The 18,363-nt window shown below is 38.6% G+C and overlaps 1 protein-coding gene across 1 annotated transcript in view; it reads left to right on the top strand.

Moving 5' to 3' along the window:
- Positions 1-18,363, top strand: part of RAP1B (RAP1B, member of RAS oncogene family) — a 31,335-nt gene that overhangs the window by 10,441 nt on the left and 2,531 nt on the right. The window contains exons 2-7 of the mRNA XM_084269593.1: positions 8,410-8,494; positions 9,908-9,976; positions 12,733-12,789; positions 14,184-14,324; positions 16,147-16,290; positions 18,186-18,301. Of these exons, the coding sequence (XP_084125719.1) occupies positions 8,438-8,494; positions 9,908-9,976; positions 12,733-12,789; positions 14,184-14,324; positions 16,147-16,290; positions 18,186-18,272 (555 nt within the window). The 5' untranslated portion in view covers positions 8,410-8,437 and the 3' untranslated portion in view covers positions 18,273-18,301. The remainder of the gene's footprint in view (positions 1-8,409; positions 8,495-9,907; positions 9,977-12,732; positions 12,790-14,183; positions 14,325-16,146; positions 16,291-18,185; positions 18,302-18,363) is intronic.

The raw sequence follows: 18,363 nt of genomic DNA, 5'->3' as shown, positions 1-18,363 counted from the left end.
GGAGGCTTTCATCTTGTTACTAGTGGCTTCAAGCAGACCAGTTTTCATCCTTAGAACATACATTAAGTTTGTGTTCAGATTTAACTGGGAGTTAACTTTGATTAGAAAAAAACCCCAGATTTTATTAATCTATACTTAATTACAGACAGTGGAACTAGTCTCACAACTTAAGCTCATGCAGAAATTGTGTCTGTGTGTAGTATTTATCAAGGTAGCTCCCTTCAATGAAAGGAGGAAAATGTGGCTAAGCAGTCTCTATGGGTAAGTGTCCCTGTGGGCAGTTCGAGGAGCAGCTTAAACCTCGGTGCCCTGTTTGTGCTGCAGTAACTTGTTCTCAGGTCTCTGACGTCGTCTTTGGTGATTAGTGTGATTTCATGTCACTACATAAGCTTAACCACCCAGGCAGCTCTTTGAAAGTGCTCTGAGGAGTCTCTGGCATCAGTTAAGATAGTTGAGCATAATTGAAGGAAGATTTTTGTCCAAGAGAAATTACACTACCAGCACCCAGAGTAACTAGCTGTCCAACTGACAAAATACTTGTTTGTCAAGACAAGAAGCTATCAAACCCAGATAAAACCTAGAAATAAAAATTGCTTCTAGCTTTGTTTACTGAACAGTTGACTTGCTTCCAAAGAGTCTGCATTAGTAATGAAACAGCTCTACTTCCAGGAATCTTGACTATAAAAGTCTTTAATTAGACCCATCAACTTTTTAGTGTATCTTCTCTTCAGAATTGATTTCTGAATAATATTTTCTATAAAGAAGTGTGAAAGTCAGCTCTTGAGGTTTTTTTTTTATTTCTCTTTTATAAGAGATACTGCTTACCCTGTTGAAAAAGGATTATCTGAGTTGCTTTAATTCCCAAAGCATGTAAAAGTTGATGAAAATGAACAGACTTCCATTTGGGTTACGTTGTCAAGATGCTGCTCAGGTACTGAAACTATTCTGAAAACAAACCAAACCCCAAGCAAGCGCAAACATCCTTGGAGTTCAGGGATAAGAATTTAGGACCTCCCACTACAAGTGTTTGGGGAACATGAAGAACAGCACACATCCTCTCTCATTAGTTGCTTCCCAAAGGAGGGGTTCTAAACCAGCAGACTCTAAACTTAGAGGAACTCCAGCTTGGGTTGGTCCTGTAACTAGAGCTATTTTTCCAAGTGTCTGACCATTGTAATCTTGTCCATTGCAGGGCTGGTATCCCCTCTGAGAAGTGGGGTGCTTCTTTCCTCTCCACTGGTAACTGTAAGTGGGTAAACCAGTCAATTTGCTTCATCTGTCATTCTAAGGCTTGAAACTTTTACTTTCCTCTTGCAAATGGTATTAGTTTGGGAGTGCTATTTCCAAGGTGATTCTAACAAAGTATCTCTTCCAGAAAGGTAAATGTGCTGGGGCAGAAGCATGATTAAAATTTTAGTGAATACGCTGCAACTTCACAAATACGACCAGAATATCAGGGTCTGAATGAGAAACATGTTGTCTGCAAAATAATGAATAAACACTGTCCCTTCTGAAAATTATAATGCTTCTAGGAGGGACTATTTAATTAATTACAGACCTGAGCAACTAATTCACATGAGCAAGTCTCAGCAATATCTTTAAGCAGTTGGGGGTCAGCTCCCGTTACAGATTAATTTGGTTTAATATCACTTGGAAATACTGGATTATTAGCTTTCCCGTTCCTCACACTAGTGAAAAAGTTGAATCAGAAACCAGAATTTGAAGCTGAGGTGTTGAAAGAAAACTAGCAAGCTACATTTTTACAAAAAAAACAAACCCAAAACAGACAGCCCACTTTCATAACTATCATATCAACCACAATTACTGGTAGTATTGGAAACGTAATGAGTTCTTCATTGCGTGGTTGTCTTATAGGAAAGCTTTACAAGCAGAAAGTAATGTGGTTTCTTCATTCACTGCTACAGGAAGGTTTCTTATTCCTCGGTTTTCTTAGCAGTATTGCTTTGGTTTGCCTTTTCCTGGAGACATACTTAAAGAAATTGTTCAAGAAAGTGTCCAGGAGGCACGCTTTCCTGGCTTATCTGATAAGGGCAGAAGCTGAAAGCAAGTTCCATGTTCATGGTCCTTGACAGATGTGAAGCTTTTAAAATGCATTTCTAGTGTGTTGTCTTGGTTAAGCTTTCTTCCTTCTGTTCAAATGGTATTTATTCTGCTCATCTGTCAAAGGGAGTCTTTATTGGAAGAAGTGTCCATGTGCATATAAAGCTGCTGCTCATCTAATTTATCAAGTACTTTTGTTTTAAGATACGTGCCATTCAGAAGTAAATTAAGAAGTTGCATTGATACATATTATACTGATTCATTATTAAGAAAATTGATATGAATAAGCTAATGAGAGGCTGCACAGACATGGTGCTTGTATGAACTGGTACGTTTCAGGAGGTATGCAAGGCAGTTACTGAAGTGCTGTTCGCAGTTAATGGAGCCAATCTAGAAGTGAGCTCTACTTTTGAGAGATTGTGTGCTTGAGACAGCACTGGAATCCAGGTCATGTGAGAGAGCTGCTCTTCAAGAAACAGCATAGCTAGTTTTGTAGGGTGTTTTTTTCATTATTTCTAGCTAAGTCGTGCATTAGACATCTCCAGAGTTCATAGCTGTGCCAGATAACTGTGCAGATAAATACCTCACTCGGCTGTTCAAAGTCAGGAGCTGCTCCCATTAAGGGGGCCGGGGGCAGAAGGACCTTTTTGCATGCTTCTGATCTTGCTCTAGTGCCTGCAAGAGACCATGGTTGACAGTATACTCCTGTCTAAGGATGGAGGAGCAGAAAAATGAGAAAAAGCCATGGAACTTGGCATTGTTCTCGCTCCTTCCAGGTCTGTTACCTTAAAGGTAGCCAGCCTTCAGAGGAAAACAGACTCCATTAAATGAAGAGAAATTCAAACAGGTTATTTGGTTTGTTTGGTAGGAATGAGCTTAAAATTATTATATTTAATTTGTGGGTGCTTTGGTGGATACTTTCATCAAATATCTGATACATATGGGGGGTGCTTATCTGTTACTCGGTTATCATAGTCACTTCATTTCTGTTGTGCCACTTTGAGTAAATCCATTTTACAGCCCTGAGACTGGCTGATCTGGGGAGGACAGAAAAATGTTGTTGGACTTCATCTTATCCTACTCTGGAAATGTTTGCTGTAGTGTGACATACCTATAGCTTTAGAATACTAAGTTTCAAGTGAGGAAACCCCTAAACCTAACTGTCTCCTTACTTAACTGGCTTAGATTGTGTGATCCAATGATCCCTTTTCCTCCTTTCCAGTTAATACTTTCTGATAGCTTTAGTTCTGAAAAGTAGCATTGAAATGACTGGTTAGTGCAGACTGCTGAAAATTACTCTTAAGGTATTACATTGAACTGTGTTTTGACTGTACAAGTGGTTTAATAATTACATATTCTTCCAAAGTTCTAGTAACTTGGGGGGGGGGGGGGGCAAAATGTGAAACGCAAGGCACAGACATTTATATTAAGATGTTGCATGCATTAAGTCCTGTATCTGCTTTACAATGGCTTGAGAAATGTGGATTTTTTTTTTCAGTCAGAAAAGGAAATTCACCAGAAGTTTGAGCTTCCATCTCAGGTTTTATAGTTTGCATCTCTTTCAGCAGTTGAACTTTTTACTTTAATGGCTTGCTTAAAGTTTAATGGCTGTCTCTCTAATTATGTCAGGTAACTGAGAGGTAGGGTACTTTATGGCTTACACCTCCTCTTTTATGCTTTGTAGTCTTCTTCCTCTGCCCCTTTTCGTTTGCCATAAATGAGTCAAAAGGAAATTATGTCAGCAGTGGATGGAGCTGAATACAGTATTAGTTTCAATCTGAAAAGTAAAGTAAGAAGAGCAAGATCAAGGTTAAGGATGCAAGCAGTCTCTCTAACATGGTGGAAAAATGGGTTTGAGTTGGAGCAGAGTCAGGTCAGGCTAGTTGTGAATCACTGGAAAGTCAAGTGCAGCCAGTCAGAGCCCTAACTCAGTCTGGGGCACGATTACAGACAACAGGCCAGGGAGAAGTGTATGTTGGGCTTCTGCTTCACCAGATAGTGTGGCAGTTTGCAACATTGTAAAGCGTTTCCTAGCTTCCTGGGTTAGTAGGGTTGTTTTTTTTTAGTTGAGAAGGAGGTGAAGAACTATAATCAGGACAGTTCTCTTAGGAAAGTTCTTTTATCTAGGAATAGAGGCTTTCTTATGTTTGGGTTTTTTTCCTGTTAAACAGTAAGACAAATATGAAATGACATCAGGACTGCAGCTCAAAGCTAAGTAGAGTGGTAAATTTAAGTGGGAGCAGGCTAGCACCAGCAAACTGGTGCTTCTGCCACATGCTGTGTTAGAGGTGTCCAAGATAGTCTCCAAAGTGCTATAAGAAAGCTACATTGGTTTATTTCATTCCAAGATGTCATGGCTGGACTACCTGATGACAGACCAGTGCAGAGATGCCAAGCTACCCCTATGCTGTGTAGGTGTGTCTGTTTGTAAAGGATTACTGTGTGTCCCTGGTGAGTTGAGGATAATTGTGCAAATGACAAAACAGTCACAGAGAAAGAGGAAGTTAGTCCTTACATTGCTCACTGCCTGAGTTTGGAAGGAAGGTCAGAAAAGTGCTTGTGTACTGCAGTCTGCCTTTCTCATGTCTTCAAAGTTCTTGGTTTTCTGCTTGTGGGCTTCAGAGATTAAAATTGACAAATCAAGCTGTGTAATAGTGTATATATGTGCTTTGGGTATGTGCCACCAACTAACATAGTGAAATCAGCTCCAGTGTTGTACAGCAATTATTTAGGGGTGAACTTTCAGATCTAGATGGTGAAAGAACACTTAATTGTGTTAAATCCCTATTGGAGAGCCAGAATTGAATGTCCACTCTCCAGTTTCACTAAAACCAAGTTTGCTTCGTATTTCAGGATTTGGAATTTTGTTTAAGGAGTTATAAATTACAGAATCACAGAATCACAAGGTTGTAAAAGACCTTTAAGATCATCAAGTCCAACCATTCCTGTCCTATGCTAAACCATATCCCTCAGTACCTCATCTACCCTTTTTTTTTTTTTTTAAACACATCCAGGGATGGTGACTCAATCCCCTCCCTGGGCAGCCTGTTCCAGGCCCTGACAATTCTTTCAGTAATTTTTTTTTTCCCAACATCTAATCTGACTCTGCCCTGGCACAGTTTTGTGCCATTTCCCCTTGTCCTATCTCCTGTCACCTGGCTGAAGAGACCATCGCCCACCTCTACAACCTCCTTTCAGGAAGCTGAAGGCAGTGATAAGGTCTCCCCTCAACCTCCTCTTCTCCAGGCTAAACCATCCCCAGCTCCCTCAGCTGTTCCTCATATGATTTTCCCTCCAGCCCTTTCACCAGCCTGATGAAGTAAGAAAATTAGTAAGAAAAAGTCATAAATGTCTCAAACCACTAGGTAAAACAGATACTTCTTAGCTGCTGATTAAGTTCTGTTCCTTCTAAATTACTCTAAGTGTTCATTATTGATGTCTCTGTATTTAGTTAACGTCAGATTGAAGACTGAAAAATTCAGCTTAAGCTATTAAAGATAGTAAAATTGCTGCAGTTCACCCAAATTGCTATACTAGGATTTCCCCTACACCCACTGCATTTGTGTAACTCTTGTGACACCTTTCCAAAAAACAAAGGCATAACTGAATGTTTGTTTTAAAGAAATGACAGGTAATGTAGTTACAGGCTTAACTTGTCATGGCTTTGAAAAGTACAGTTAGAGGCTGTTTCCTCATGTTTGTGGGGAGGCTGGACAGCTTACTGTACTGTGGATCTAATTAAGCATTTACAGCAGTGCCAAATAGCTTAAGTGCATGGTGTGAATGGTTCTGGTGGTCTGTGTTTGCAAAAAATCCATGGAGAGAAGGACACTTTAAAGTCAGGAATTAAAAGATTTTCTGCCAGGTGTGAAAATCATTGAGGAGTCTCCAAACTTATTGGTAATAGCAGCCTGTGGAGAGACCTGCTTTGCTGGGCATCAGGTCAGCTATTTCCTATGGGCTTCCTCCTTGGGTTCCTTTTGCTTGCTTAAGGTGCAAGGAACTGTTCAGTGAAGTTGAAAGACTGCTCATTATGTGTTTCAAGAAGAAAAATAAAAAAATAGGACCTGGCCTCTTGATTTCTCAGTCTTCTGGCACTGTGGAGTTAATCAGTGATGGCGAAGACAGACGCTAACATGGAGGTGCTCTAATTTCTATGTAAATCATCTGAGCGATGTGTGCTAAACACCTAACAGATGGTGTGACTCCTGGAGATGCTGTGACATTACTGCTGATGAGAAGGGTCTTCCTTACTTTCCTTCTGCTTCTTACCTTGTACAAGTGCCTGTGTTGAATTCTCTGTGCTTCCCCTCTTTCCCAGCCCCCGAATTACTGGTCAGTTGGGGAGGGTCCCATCCTTCCGAGGGGACAAATAGGAAAGGAAAGACGTAACTCAACCTGGAAAGTGCAGGAGCCAGTGCAGGAAAGGAATGGAGACCTTCCTCCCAGGGCAGCAGTAAGAGGTGTTTTCTGGAGCAGTATGACCCAAAGGCACATCCCAAAATCCATGACCTTGTTTTGGTTTTGCTCTGTCAGTTTTCAACAGAGATGAGCAAGCAGATCCTGCAGACTGCTGTAGGCAGCTACACCAGCTAGTATGGGACAGGGAACAGGTCTGACTTGAAGGAGAGGAATGGTCTCTATTTTTGTTGCCTACAGTTATTCATGAAACTGCAGTTGTTATAATTGTGATTAGATATCTAGGAAAACTAATAAACTTCCAGGCTTATGCATGGATTTTTTTTGAACACTGTCTTCTGGGATCCTGCTGCTCTTTTTGAGAAATGCTTGGTTGCTGGGCAGAGGTTGGTTTCATTTTCTTATGCAAGTCTCTGATTCTTTAGCATTTGTGTTGGAGAATGAGAAAATGCATGCTATATCCTTTCGGATAATTGTTTCTTATCAATAGTAACTGTAGCTTTACTATAGTAGCATTTATTCAATATTTATTTATGGGAGAACAATAATGAGGTAGAGGAAATACTGTATCTCATGGTTTGCAGCATTTTATTTTAGCTGCTTGAAGAGCTGATAGTTTGAAAATGACCACAGTTATGGGTTGGGTTTTTTTTAAACAAAAGTCCTTTCATCAAAACCTGCTTAGTCAGGTGTGGTGTTGTGGTTGTAGTTTCTGTATATAGATCAAATTTTGGGTCAGTAGATACAAGCTTTGGATGTTGTGTCAAGTAAATGACAATACAAATAAAGTAATGCTGTTGCCCAAAAGTTTCCCATTCTGTTTTTTTAAACGTGCTCTTGCTTTCAGTTCTTCAGAGGAGACTGGACATACTGCATGTGTATCTGCTGGTATAAGAAAATCATTTATGTGTGTTTATATATGAAATTACAAAAACTTGTCATGTGAAGTAAGTTTAGGGGATAGATGAGGAGAGGATATAGTAGTTGTAAAATTTAAGGCACGTTTTTAGAATTATTGGTTCGGTAGCATAGATAACAAATGTTAGCAGATGCTTACCTGATAAAGCTATTCAGTGCTGTGAATGTAAAACTGCAGGCTCTTAGGTACATATTGGTTTTGGTATGTTCTTGTAAAGTATATAGTGCAAGCAACTCATGAGTGAAAAAAAGATGTTGAGAAACCTGTGAAATACCTTAGTGCTTGGTGTGACTCTAGATGAAAGTTCCTACAGACTTGTTTGCATGACCACAAAAGATTTTGTAGGTTTCTGGGAGATGTATGAGATGAACTCACCTCACTGATGACACACTGTAATTGGCCAATCAACTAGAATAAGTTAATTTTTGTGCCAGATTCCTCTTTGATATAAATAAAGAAGATTAATCTATTCAGAGGCCTCTAAGGAAGTGATGCATGCACAGAGGTGTGAGCAGTTCTTCCAGATGCTTGTGTGCTTTCTTTGAAACAGCTGTGATACTTCAGCAAGATCATGATATCAAGGTCTTTAAAACAGGGCACCTTAATCTGTTCTTGCCTTCTCTCTAAATTACTGTTTCATGGGATATAAAAAATTCTCAATTTAAAAAACTTTGCCAAGTCTGTACTGTCTTGACTATGAAACTAGTCTAACACATGAATAATAGTGGTTCTTCAAATGTTAAAAATCCTTGTAACTAGAAACCTTGGAGGCACTTTATTTGTGCTAGATGGAAAAGAAGCATCATTCAGCAATGTCTGAATAAATGTCTGCAGTTTACATATTGTGTAAAGGCCATTAAATGGGTATCCTGCCTATGGGGGTACCTCTCCTGCATTTAGCAGCTGATACCAATATTAACTGTTAATATTTGGTTTATATGTAATTTTACAGTGGCTGTAGTAATGCTAAAGTAGTTGTCCTGTTTATCAAAACTGGTGTGTGTTTTTAGGTATTGAGGGTGATTTATCACTTGCATCATGCGTGAATACAAGCTAGTGGTTCTTGGTTCTGGAGGTGTTGGAAAGTCTGCTCTGGTAAGTACTCTGCAAGGCAGTTCACATACTTTTTTTTTTTTTTTTTTAGACTTCTTGTGCCCTTTTTTTTCTCCTCTAATACACTCTCTACTAACCTATATTTCTTTTATGTAAGTGGGTACAAGTAAACATAAATGTAAGTAATAGCTGCTGAGTTCCTGACTGGAATAGGTACATTCTTTACTGGGTCTGTCCACATCCATTGGTGCAGTCTCTGGTATTAATGTTTTTGGGTTGGGTGATGGTGTTTAGACAGGTCTTTGCCTGTGTTACCCAGTGAGGTGCATAACCAGAGTGGTACGAAGGTCCCTGGCTTCGCTGGGTAACCCAGCCCTGGGGCTGGGGGAAACAGGCTGCTTGGGGAAGCACAGAGGGAACTAGCTTGCCTATGTCTCTGCTTGGTAACTCCTGTCTCTGTAGTCTTACAGGAGCTGTTTGCTTAATGTTTCACAGCAGTCACTAAAGCACTAATATTTTTAATGCAAATACAGATATGTATTTGTATGTTTGTAGGAAGTTTGGCATGTTTTCTCTATCTTTCTCTGCACGTAGGTATATAGCTCTGGTAGGTAGAAAGAAGATTGTAAACTGAAGAGCTCTCACATTTTAGTTAAAGGCTTACAGAAAGTTTTAGTCTGATCCAGACTAGCACTGAAAAAGTGTACAGAATAGGATGTTCTTACTCCACATAAGAACTTTACATCTTTCAGTTTTAGTTGTGCACCATACCACAGAGTAAGGTGTAGGGTTCCACTCTGTCAGGTAAGAACTTACAAAGCTGTTTCTAGAGGAAAATTTGAATGACGAATCAACTTAGATTGTGAGAGAACTTTTTCCTTCACCTCTGAATTCTTTATCTTACTGCAGCATTTCTGGATTTGAACCTGTCTGCTCTGACTTGGCCATTGAGTCTTAAAGTTCCACTTGACTTGTGCTAAAAACGTCCTACGTGCTAGGTACACAGGAATATCCTACTGAGTCTAGTTAAGACTAGTACATGCTGGCAGTTGTTTTTTGACTAATTCGTGTGCTGGCAGATAAGTAGCAGAAGATGCAGTAGTTCTAAATGCAAATATAAAAGCCATGCAGCTGTACGGTACCTTATTCAACTAAAAACTAATATTGATTCCCAGAGTTAGACAAACCTTAAATCAATGCATGCTTTAATTCCTATGCTTCCAGTGAGAGTGTGTAAAAGAAGGTTTAGCATTGCTTTATCTAACAGTACTTAGCTATATAGGCATATACATCTAACTTCTTCTTGTTTCTTATGGTTTATAGTTATGTCAGTTGTTTAATTTGCCTTCAGAAATGTAATGGATAACTGAGTATAAACCTAGAACAGTAATTTGTGTACAGTGTTTACAAAATGCTGCTGTAAAGAAGAATCTCACAAGAATTTTTGTGTTGCAGACTGTACAGTTTGTTCAAGGAATATTTGTTGAAAAATACGATCCTACGATAGAAGACTCCTACAGAAAGGTACATGCAAAAGACCTCTAGTGTTACAGAAACTTAAAACTCCAGTACATACTGTCAAATATGTGAGTCATTGCTTGAAAAAGGGTATGTCTGGTCATGCCACACAATACCAGGTAACTTAACAAGTTTGAAATGGGAAGGTACTCTTGGTGTCTGTCTGAAAGGAATAAAGAGAGGGTAGCCCTTTTTTTTATTTATATATTTATTATTGGTTTGTGTGTGTTTAGTATCTATCTGCAGGTAAATTTGGACTTGTATATGGAGGTTCTGAGCTTCTTTGCTACTAAGAAAATCTGCTAAAGACAACGTCATGCTCACCTTTAGAATACTGGAGGCATCACCCTGTATTCCTAACAATTTAACTGATGGCTTGATACGCCTCCATTACACGGGTTGTTGCTTTATTAATAAGTTAACACAAACCTATCATAAATGAGCAAGCACTTAACAGTGGCCTGTTAGTTTCTCTCTTCCTGTCTTCAGCATGACAGGCTGAAAGGTCTGACTCTGCTTGCATCATCGAATCTCCATGTTGCTCACTCTTCGGTTTCAGTGGAAGCCATGATTAATATTCCAGGCTAAGAGTTTACATCCTGGACTGCTACCAAAAGAGTTAACCATTTAGTGAAGCAGATTAGGCTTTGGATGTGTCTGTTATGGTTGTTTTTTCTTATTTTTTTATTATTTTTGTAGTGTGTTTTGTTTTTTGTTCTTTTTCTAACTGAATTGCTTTTAAAATGCGTTGGTGCTCAGATGTAGATCAGCATATGGCCACAAAAATACTACTGCTTATAGGAGGGAAGCAAAAGATCCACAGAGCCTGGCTGAGAATGGGCAAAACCCATAATATATCTCTCCTTTCAGCATTGGGCTACATTTGTATTGGAATAAAGAGGTTGCATGAACAGCCTTTGCTGCCTATAGTTATGTGAATCTCTTCTGAACAGGAAAAGGAATTAGTGAGAGCAAAATGATAATTAAGAACTTGTTTCCTTTGACCTCATAGGAATCTATATGCTGGAAAAATCCTAGTCTTTCTTGAGCGTGTGGGCTTCCAGCGAATTACTAAAGAGACAACAGAGAAAGAGGCGGGGGGGGGGGAAATCCATGTAGCCACTTTTTTTTGTTAGAGAAGCAGGAATTTTGGATCCTATCCCAATGTGTGGTGCAGGCCTTTGCTGGGTCAGGCCCAATAAATGATTCAAAAAATATTCACAAGCTGTACTAAAGTGAAATGTTTCCTTTATTATATATTTACATTCTTCAGGTCATACTAGATTCATGATGTTTGCTGGGTGAATTTTTCCAAAGACTGTTTCCATGGAGCCTGTAAAAGTAAAACCATCTCAAGAAATTTTGCTTTTTGCTTAGTAATTTTTAGCAAAGATCTTACGTTCCATTCAGGTTTAGTCCTGAAATGGCTAGCAATATCTCTGTATTCTTTACAAATTCACCAGATTGTTGAAGTTTTGCTTAAGTCTGGGCAACACTTCATGCAGTCATTTTCTTCTTCTCATTGCTGGTTACAGTTCGAACTTGCTGCTTGACTTGGGTGACTTTAAAATGTCTGGGTTTGGCAGTTGCAATTCTGCATCGTCACTGTTAAATTTAATTTTATTATATTAGAAGTTGATTGTGTGTGGCTTTTGAAATATTTTATATTTGTCTGGGACTAAATGATTTGAGCATAAAGTCTTGAAACTTCACACCTTGGTTTGCTCCCCAAATATTTCTTCGTAAAGAGAATATATGCTGCCTAATTAGCTGGATAATGTTTCAGCAGTACATGCTAAAATATTGGCTATTGAAGGAATCCTGGAATCCCCTTCCTGAGGGGACATAAGGGAAGTGAGAGGAGTGGAAATACACTCCTCTTCCCTGCCCAGCAAACTACTTACAAAAGAAATCTAGTTACAAAAGAAAAGCTCAGAGTTAAACTAGTGATACTGCATAATGTGTGGGGAACAGGGGACACAAAGTTCTGAGTGCTCATCTGCCAACTAAGAATTTTACATGCAAATGTAAACAAGGGAAGAGTGCCAGTTGCTTGAAAGGAAGGGGGGGGGCGGGGGGAGTATGAAAGTGGGTGGCCTTCTTGAAACAGCTTGAGGGCATTTCCATGTCCTTTAATGCCCTCAGGGCCATTTTTCTTTGAGTTGGAAACCAAATAGGGGAACTCCAGAACTGAGACAGAAGTTTGAAGAAGCTGGATCAGTTTCTGTTTTTTGCATTTTTTCATCCTAAGCAGGATTAGTTTCTTAATGACTGTCACTAAAGGCTTGTGTTGGAGACACTGCTCTTAGTAGTTTTCTTGGTGTATCGTTAGCTCTGTTCTATTTACTCCCTTGTTGACCTAAATTACTACTTAAATGAGCATTAGTATGCCGATCCAACTTTCTATCTTTCACCTGTACTTTTCTTTCAATCTGTGAATGATCACTGAAACAGGTAGGAATTAGTGGTGCTAAGTTGCTGATAACCATCATTACAAATTTAGCAGCTTCCTTTTTAGTAATCAAATATGCCTAATCAATTTGCAGAGTGGTACTTGGCTGCTGACACCGCTTTTGAAAATGTCACTGGGGCTCTTTGAAAGGCTTCTTCCTGCTGTTTTCAAAGTGTATATCCATACAAACTTCTTAAGCCATTATGTTGGTTCATGCATTATGAATTTGCTTATAAAAATCACACAATTGCTGGTGTCTTTGGAGGGGAGAGTTAGAGGAAAAACTAACCACATCTTTCTCTTTTGACAGCAAGTTGAAGTAGATGCACAACAGTGTATGCTTGAAATCTTAGACACTGCAGGAACGGTAGGTAAAACCAGCTTTGCTCACTATTGGTGTACAGTGTTAAAGCCATCAAAAGCTGTAGGAATGTAGATGATGACATGTTTCCTTCCTCATTCTCTAAAGAGTAACTGTGGTCAGTGTGTTGGATTAAAAGACGTTCTCTAACATACTAGTACTTAAACAAAACTTGAGTATTGCAGCAGAAAGTGAATTGCAAGTTTCCTGTGAGCTCATGTTCTGTAATAGGGGAAACATGAGATTGGGAATTCTAAAAGGCGTTGTGCTGCTGTTTCAAGTTTATGTTGCCCAGAGGAAAATTTAAGTCTGATGGTTACTTGAATTAGATTTCTGTTGCTGCAGAGAATATATGTTTTCTTCTCTCCCTTTTCTTACATTATGATAAGTACTCTGACATTGGGACAAAAATAGTATCACTTTAGTCAGCTTATGTGAACTCAGAGTGCAGGGTTTATGCTGACCCTCTGCATACGGTCAGAGTTTTCTCTGACGTCTTCCAAAATCTACTGAAAGCAGTTACTCCTTTCTTTGATTCCAGTGAACACAAGCTCAAGACCCTTGGAGTGTAGCATGTGCTTTCTGAACTGTACTAGTAATCTGGTACAATAATAATTTATGCAAATTCCACATTGGAGTATGGCCATGTAAAGCTATGGAAAGGCAGAGTGACTTTTATCTCAAAACGTACTGTGCTTCCCGTCTGACGTGCAGCAAGGGACTTAAGAGTGATGCATCAGGGGCAAGATAGACAAGTCATCGAAGTGAGAAAGGCAAATACTGTTCCAGTGGCATACTGGTGAGAGATTTCAAACAGTGAGAAGTGCTAATGTTGCCCTGCAGTGCACCAGTGATTCTTCGTAGGCACAATATTGTCACTGAAATGTGACAAGTCCATTGAGTTTCTCCATTCTCTAATCAGTGTCCTCAAATGGAGGCTGAAAAGGGATGCATTTACTTTGTAATGTGTTTTTAAAAGTGGTTGGAGATGGGGGGGGAAAAGGTTTGCTACATAAGGAAGGATTTGGGTGGAATGTAGTAACTTCTGTAATCTATAGATTACATTGTACCTTCTGCAGCACCTCTCTTCTTTTGAAATTATTTTAGTTTCTGTGTTGTGGTGGTTTTTTGTGGTTGCCCACTCCCAGGGTGTAGCCCTTTGCAATATCTAGATGTTGTTCAGCCACCTCAGATTATATTTCAAACCAGATTTAACTAAAAGTAGCTCAGTTTACAGTAATCCTTATAGTCAAGCAGTAAAATATTGGTCAGTTTAAAAAGGGGGGAGGACACAAATGCATCATATGCTTCATGTCACAAATGGATCACAATTATAACTTAGATTTGTGTAAGCAAAGTGCAAATGGAGTGTAACATCTGTATCTTTTTATGTATTACAGGAACAGTTTACAGCAATGAGAGACCTATACATGAAAAATGGACAAGGTTTTGCATTAGTATATTCCATCACAGCACAGTCCACATTTAATGATTTACAGGATCTAAGAGAACAGATTCTTCGAGTCAAAGACACTGATGATGTAAGCATCTCTAAAAACGCTTGATACTTACATTTACATTTTTCATTATGGATGTTGTAATGTATGCACTGCAATTGCATAGCTTTCACACTTCAAATTAAGAGACAAATCAACCAGTAGGTGCATAGTACAAAATACAAGACTTAAGGCAAACTGGAGAAATTGTAAATTATGTGGTATATAAGGAGAATTTTCTTTTTAATATCTTCCTTTAAAATACTCTATTTGACACTGTACATAACCTTATTCACTACTACTGCAGACAACATTTCTAAAGCAACTATTCTTACCACAGCTACTATCAACGAAGGTTTAAAAAAGAACCCCACAGTTCAGTTGTTTTCCCTTCAGTGACTCCTACTATTCATGGTATTTTAAAAGCACAAAATTCTACATTCTTACAGGAGACAGTACTGTAAGCTTTAAACTTGCATGTTGCGTAGCTTTTGTGTTTTGTATGTGTACTTGCAAGTAAGTTTAGTCATGCTATTGCCACACAATTTCAGTATGTGCCTCAGCATTATTACAGCTATGAAGAGGCAAAACCATTCCAGTTTATAATTGATTTAAAAAAAAAACCCAAGAACTTGGAATGTTTGTAGGAAGTGAATGTTTATTCCATTAATAAAAGGAAGGTAGTACTGCTGTTCACATCTGAAAAGGTTTGCTTTTAAAAGCAACACCTAATACGTTATCGCCATCAGAAGGTCTTCCCTGAGAAATAAAAAAGGCAAGTTATGGACAGTTAAAGTGAGCTCATCTTATTTAAACTCTGCTCATGGAGACTGATTCTTTCTGTACTGCGTGTGTCCACATAAGCTTCTGCTGCCAGCAGAGACAGTGTGTATTAAATGTTTTGATTTCAGGGAAGTTCATGGTGACTCTTGTAATACAAACCACCTTGAGCCTCCGCGTAAGTGTTTGCAGGTCCTGCCTGTGTTCAGCAGATTCCTTCTAGAAGTGATTCAGTACCCACTATCACAAGTGTATGTTGGAAGGGTAGTATTTAAGTTGCATGTGCCTTTCCCATCCAGAACCTACTGTTACAGCCTTGTTTAGTATCAAATTCATTTTGTATGCTAAAATAGATAACCTTGTTTTAGCTGCTATTTATACTAATTAACATAAGCTTTCTTTGGTTGTATTTTGTTAGTGTTTCCTTGGAAATTGTATTTCTCTTTAGAACAGTCGTGTCAGTCTTAAACGCCATTCCATACTATCAAAAGAAGGATAATGAGCTTCAAGTTGCAGCTTTAGTTTTCCCCAAAATTGACAAAGTTTTCCTATGACAAAGCTGAGGCATGACTTGCTTTCTCAGTGGGAGGAAAATGAATGATCAAAATATTTAAGTCTTCTTTCAACACTGGAATTTGAGAGAAACTTAGTTTTGTGTCCTTAAATTAGTAAAAGGAGTGGGGGGATAAAAACCAAACCGCTACCACTTTGTATGACTGCCCTTCCTTGCCACAAAGGTCAACGCAGTGTTTTCTGCAGTTAGTAAATGTGATAAGTTAGCATGTTTCTTTCCTCTGTGTGGATTGGCTTACTAAGAAAATCTGAGTAAACTGCTCTTGAAAGGAGAACGGGTAGACTGGAGGTACAGAAATAGCAAAAGGAGCTTTATTGTCTTTCATCATGCTGCCCAGTACAGGCCTGTTCTCCAGGATTTCTGAATGTGTAAGAAAGTGTCTTGTTATATCAGAGCTTGATTATTCTGGAGGTCAGGACCCCCTAAAGATTAGGATGAGGTTTTAGGTGTGTGTTTAAGTTGTGCCTTTGCAAAACTTTAATGACTTCTTTGCTGGTGTTACATTGTTTTTAGGTGCCTATGATTCTGGTTGGCAATAAGTGTGACTTGGAAGATGAAAGAGTTGTGGGAAAGGAACAAGGTCAGAACCTAGCAAGGCAATGGAATAACTGTGCATTCTTAGAGTCCTCTGCAAAATCAAAGATAAATGTTAACGAGGTAAGGCCCACTACCTGTGTGGGGAGGGATGGCAGGGAGAGGAGGGTGGGATGCTGTGTTCTGGTAACCAAACATTACTGCTTGTCAAGAAAAAGTAGCAAAGTTGTGAATAACGTTTGGTATAATGGACAATACTGTATGTAACTATTGTGAGAATTTGTGTGATGTCCCATTTAAGGGATATGGTTAACTTTATACTTACAGCTTTTAAAAATTAATGTAATCTTAGTATAATTAGATTTCAAATTTTCTTCATATGCATTTGGGATGAATGCTTTTTTCATGTCTCATTCCCTCGTTGATGTCTCTCTACACTGTGACAATGCACTACTAGGCTACTTTTTTTAAAAAAATACCTTTAAGAGAGTTAAATTCTTAAAACTAATTGTTTTAAGTTATTTGGTATTAGAATATTTGTGAAAGTAAGAACAAACATTCGTAAGGGTTTAGTCTGTATTAGCAGCTGATTAGAGACCTAAATAAGTACTCTGTGGAAAGAAAGAAAAAAGGGGGAGAAGGGTGTGTGTGGTATGTGTGTGTGTGGGTTTGTGGGTTTTTTTAAAAAAGCAAACAGAAAAGCACACACCCCACCCTCAAAAATCCCAGCACCCCCCCAAAAAACCCAACAAACCTTCTCTGCTCTCTAGCCTACTTATTTAGCAGGAGCTTGGTGACTGATCACACGCATGCATTTTTGGCACTTGCTGTAGCACATGCTGCCTTACCCAGTGAGGGTGCCAGCATAAAATAATGCAAAAATTTTTAGTAAAAGAAGCTGTGTTAGTGTTTACGTTTCTGGAACAGCTTCAATGTTATGATAAAACCTACAATTCATTGTATCTTCTGGAAAACATTGTTAGCAGCATCAGTCAAGTTGAAAGGGCCTCTGTGTAAGACTTGCATGTAATCAAATGAGTGTGGTGTTTTGAACCATGGTTGATATTTTTTTTAAATGTGTGTTTAATTAGCTGGAAATTTCTGGAAAGTATTCTGGTTTTCTTAAATACAAATTAATCAGCTTAGCTATATAAAAGTCATATGTTTAATAAACTGGAAGTTAACTTCCATCAAATAGTAAAAGCCCTTGTTGGAATGTTTACTGCTTTGCAGCCAGTGCTTAAGAAACTGCTAGAATGGCTTTAGTATGAGGACTTCCCTGATTTAGGAGATGCAGAAATAATTGGAACAGTGTCAGTTATGAACAAAACAGATGCTGTTTAATTGTAGTATGTAGATTTGTCTTAAATTAGCCTTTCAACAAAATCATGTTCTAATTAGAATTCTGAGAGGTTCAAAGTGTGAGAGAGTCTCGTACATGAGTTACTTTTCTAGGAAATGTTGCACTTACGTCATGCTGTAGTCCTAGAGAAGCTGCTGAATTAATTCTCTAGACTTCAGTATTTCTAAAAGTATCTGGAAAACCTCATTATCTCATTTGAACACAAGAGACTGTTACAGAATATGCAGTGTACCGTTAAAATGTGAGGTTAAAACTTACTAGAACTTTATTTAAAAGAATATCTATAGAGTGATTTGAGTTAGAAGAAAGCTGTGGCCTGTTTCTTGACCTTGGTGCTAAATTGCAATGTATTAGTAGATCATTGTGACACACATCATGTGTGTTCAAATAAATTTGTCCCAGAGATTAAACAGCTGCAGATTATAGATGCCTTTCCAGTTTCCTTCACTGAAAGTAGAAAACCCTTGACTATTAATCTTAAATGGAACATAAACAGGTATTAATTAAGTCTAAAATTTAACTTTCTGGCTTTGTGATAATTAAATATTTACAGGGGTTCTTGAGTATGTGGGTGTGTGATGTGTGAAGATTCAAGCCTAAAGGTTATGTGAGAAGCCTCTTAATTCCAGTAACCAACTGACTTTTATATTCTCAGATCTTTTATGACCTTGTGCGACAAATTAACAGAAAAACTCCAGTGCCTGGGAAAGCACGCAAAAAGTCGTCATGTCAGCTACTTTAATACATAGCTGTACTGTAGCTCTGAGCCAGGTAAATGTGGTAAAATTTTCTGTGTTGTGGCTATTGAAACAAAAAACACTTGAGCAGCTGTG

Source organism: Gallinula chloropus (genome assembly GCF_964237585.1).
Source record: "Gallinula chloropus genome assembly, chromosome: 1".
In the NCBI taxonomy this organism is placed as follows: domain Eukaryota; kingdom Metazoa; phylum Chordata; class Aves; order Gruiformes; family Rallidae; genus Gallinula; species Gallinula chloropus.
Note: the sequence above shows the minus strand (reverse complement) of the source record. Positions and strands in the feature narration are given on the sequence as shown.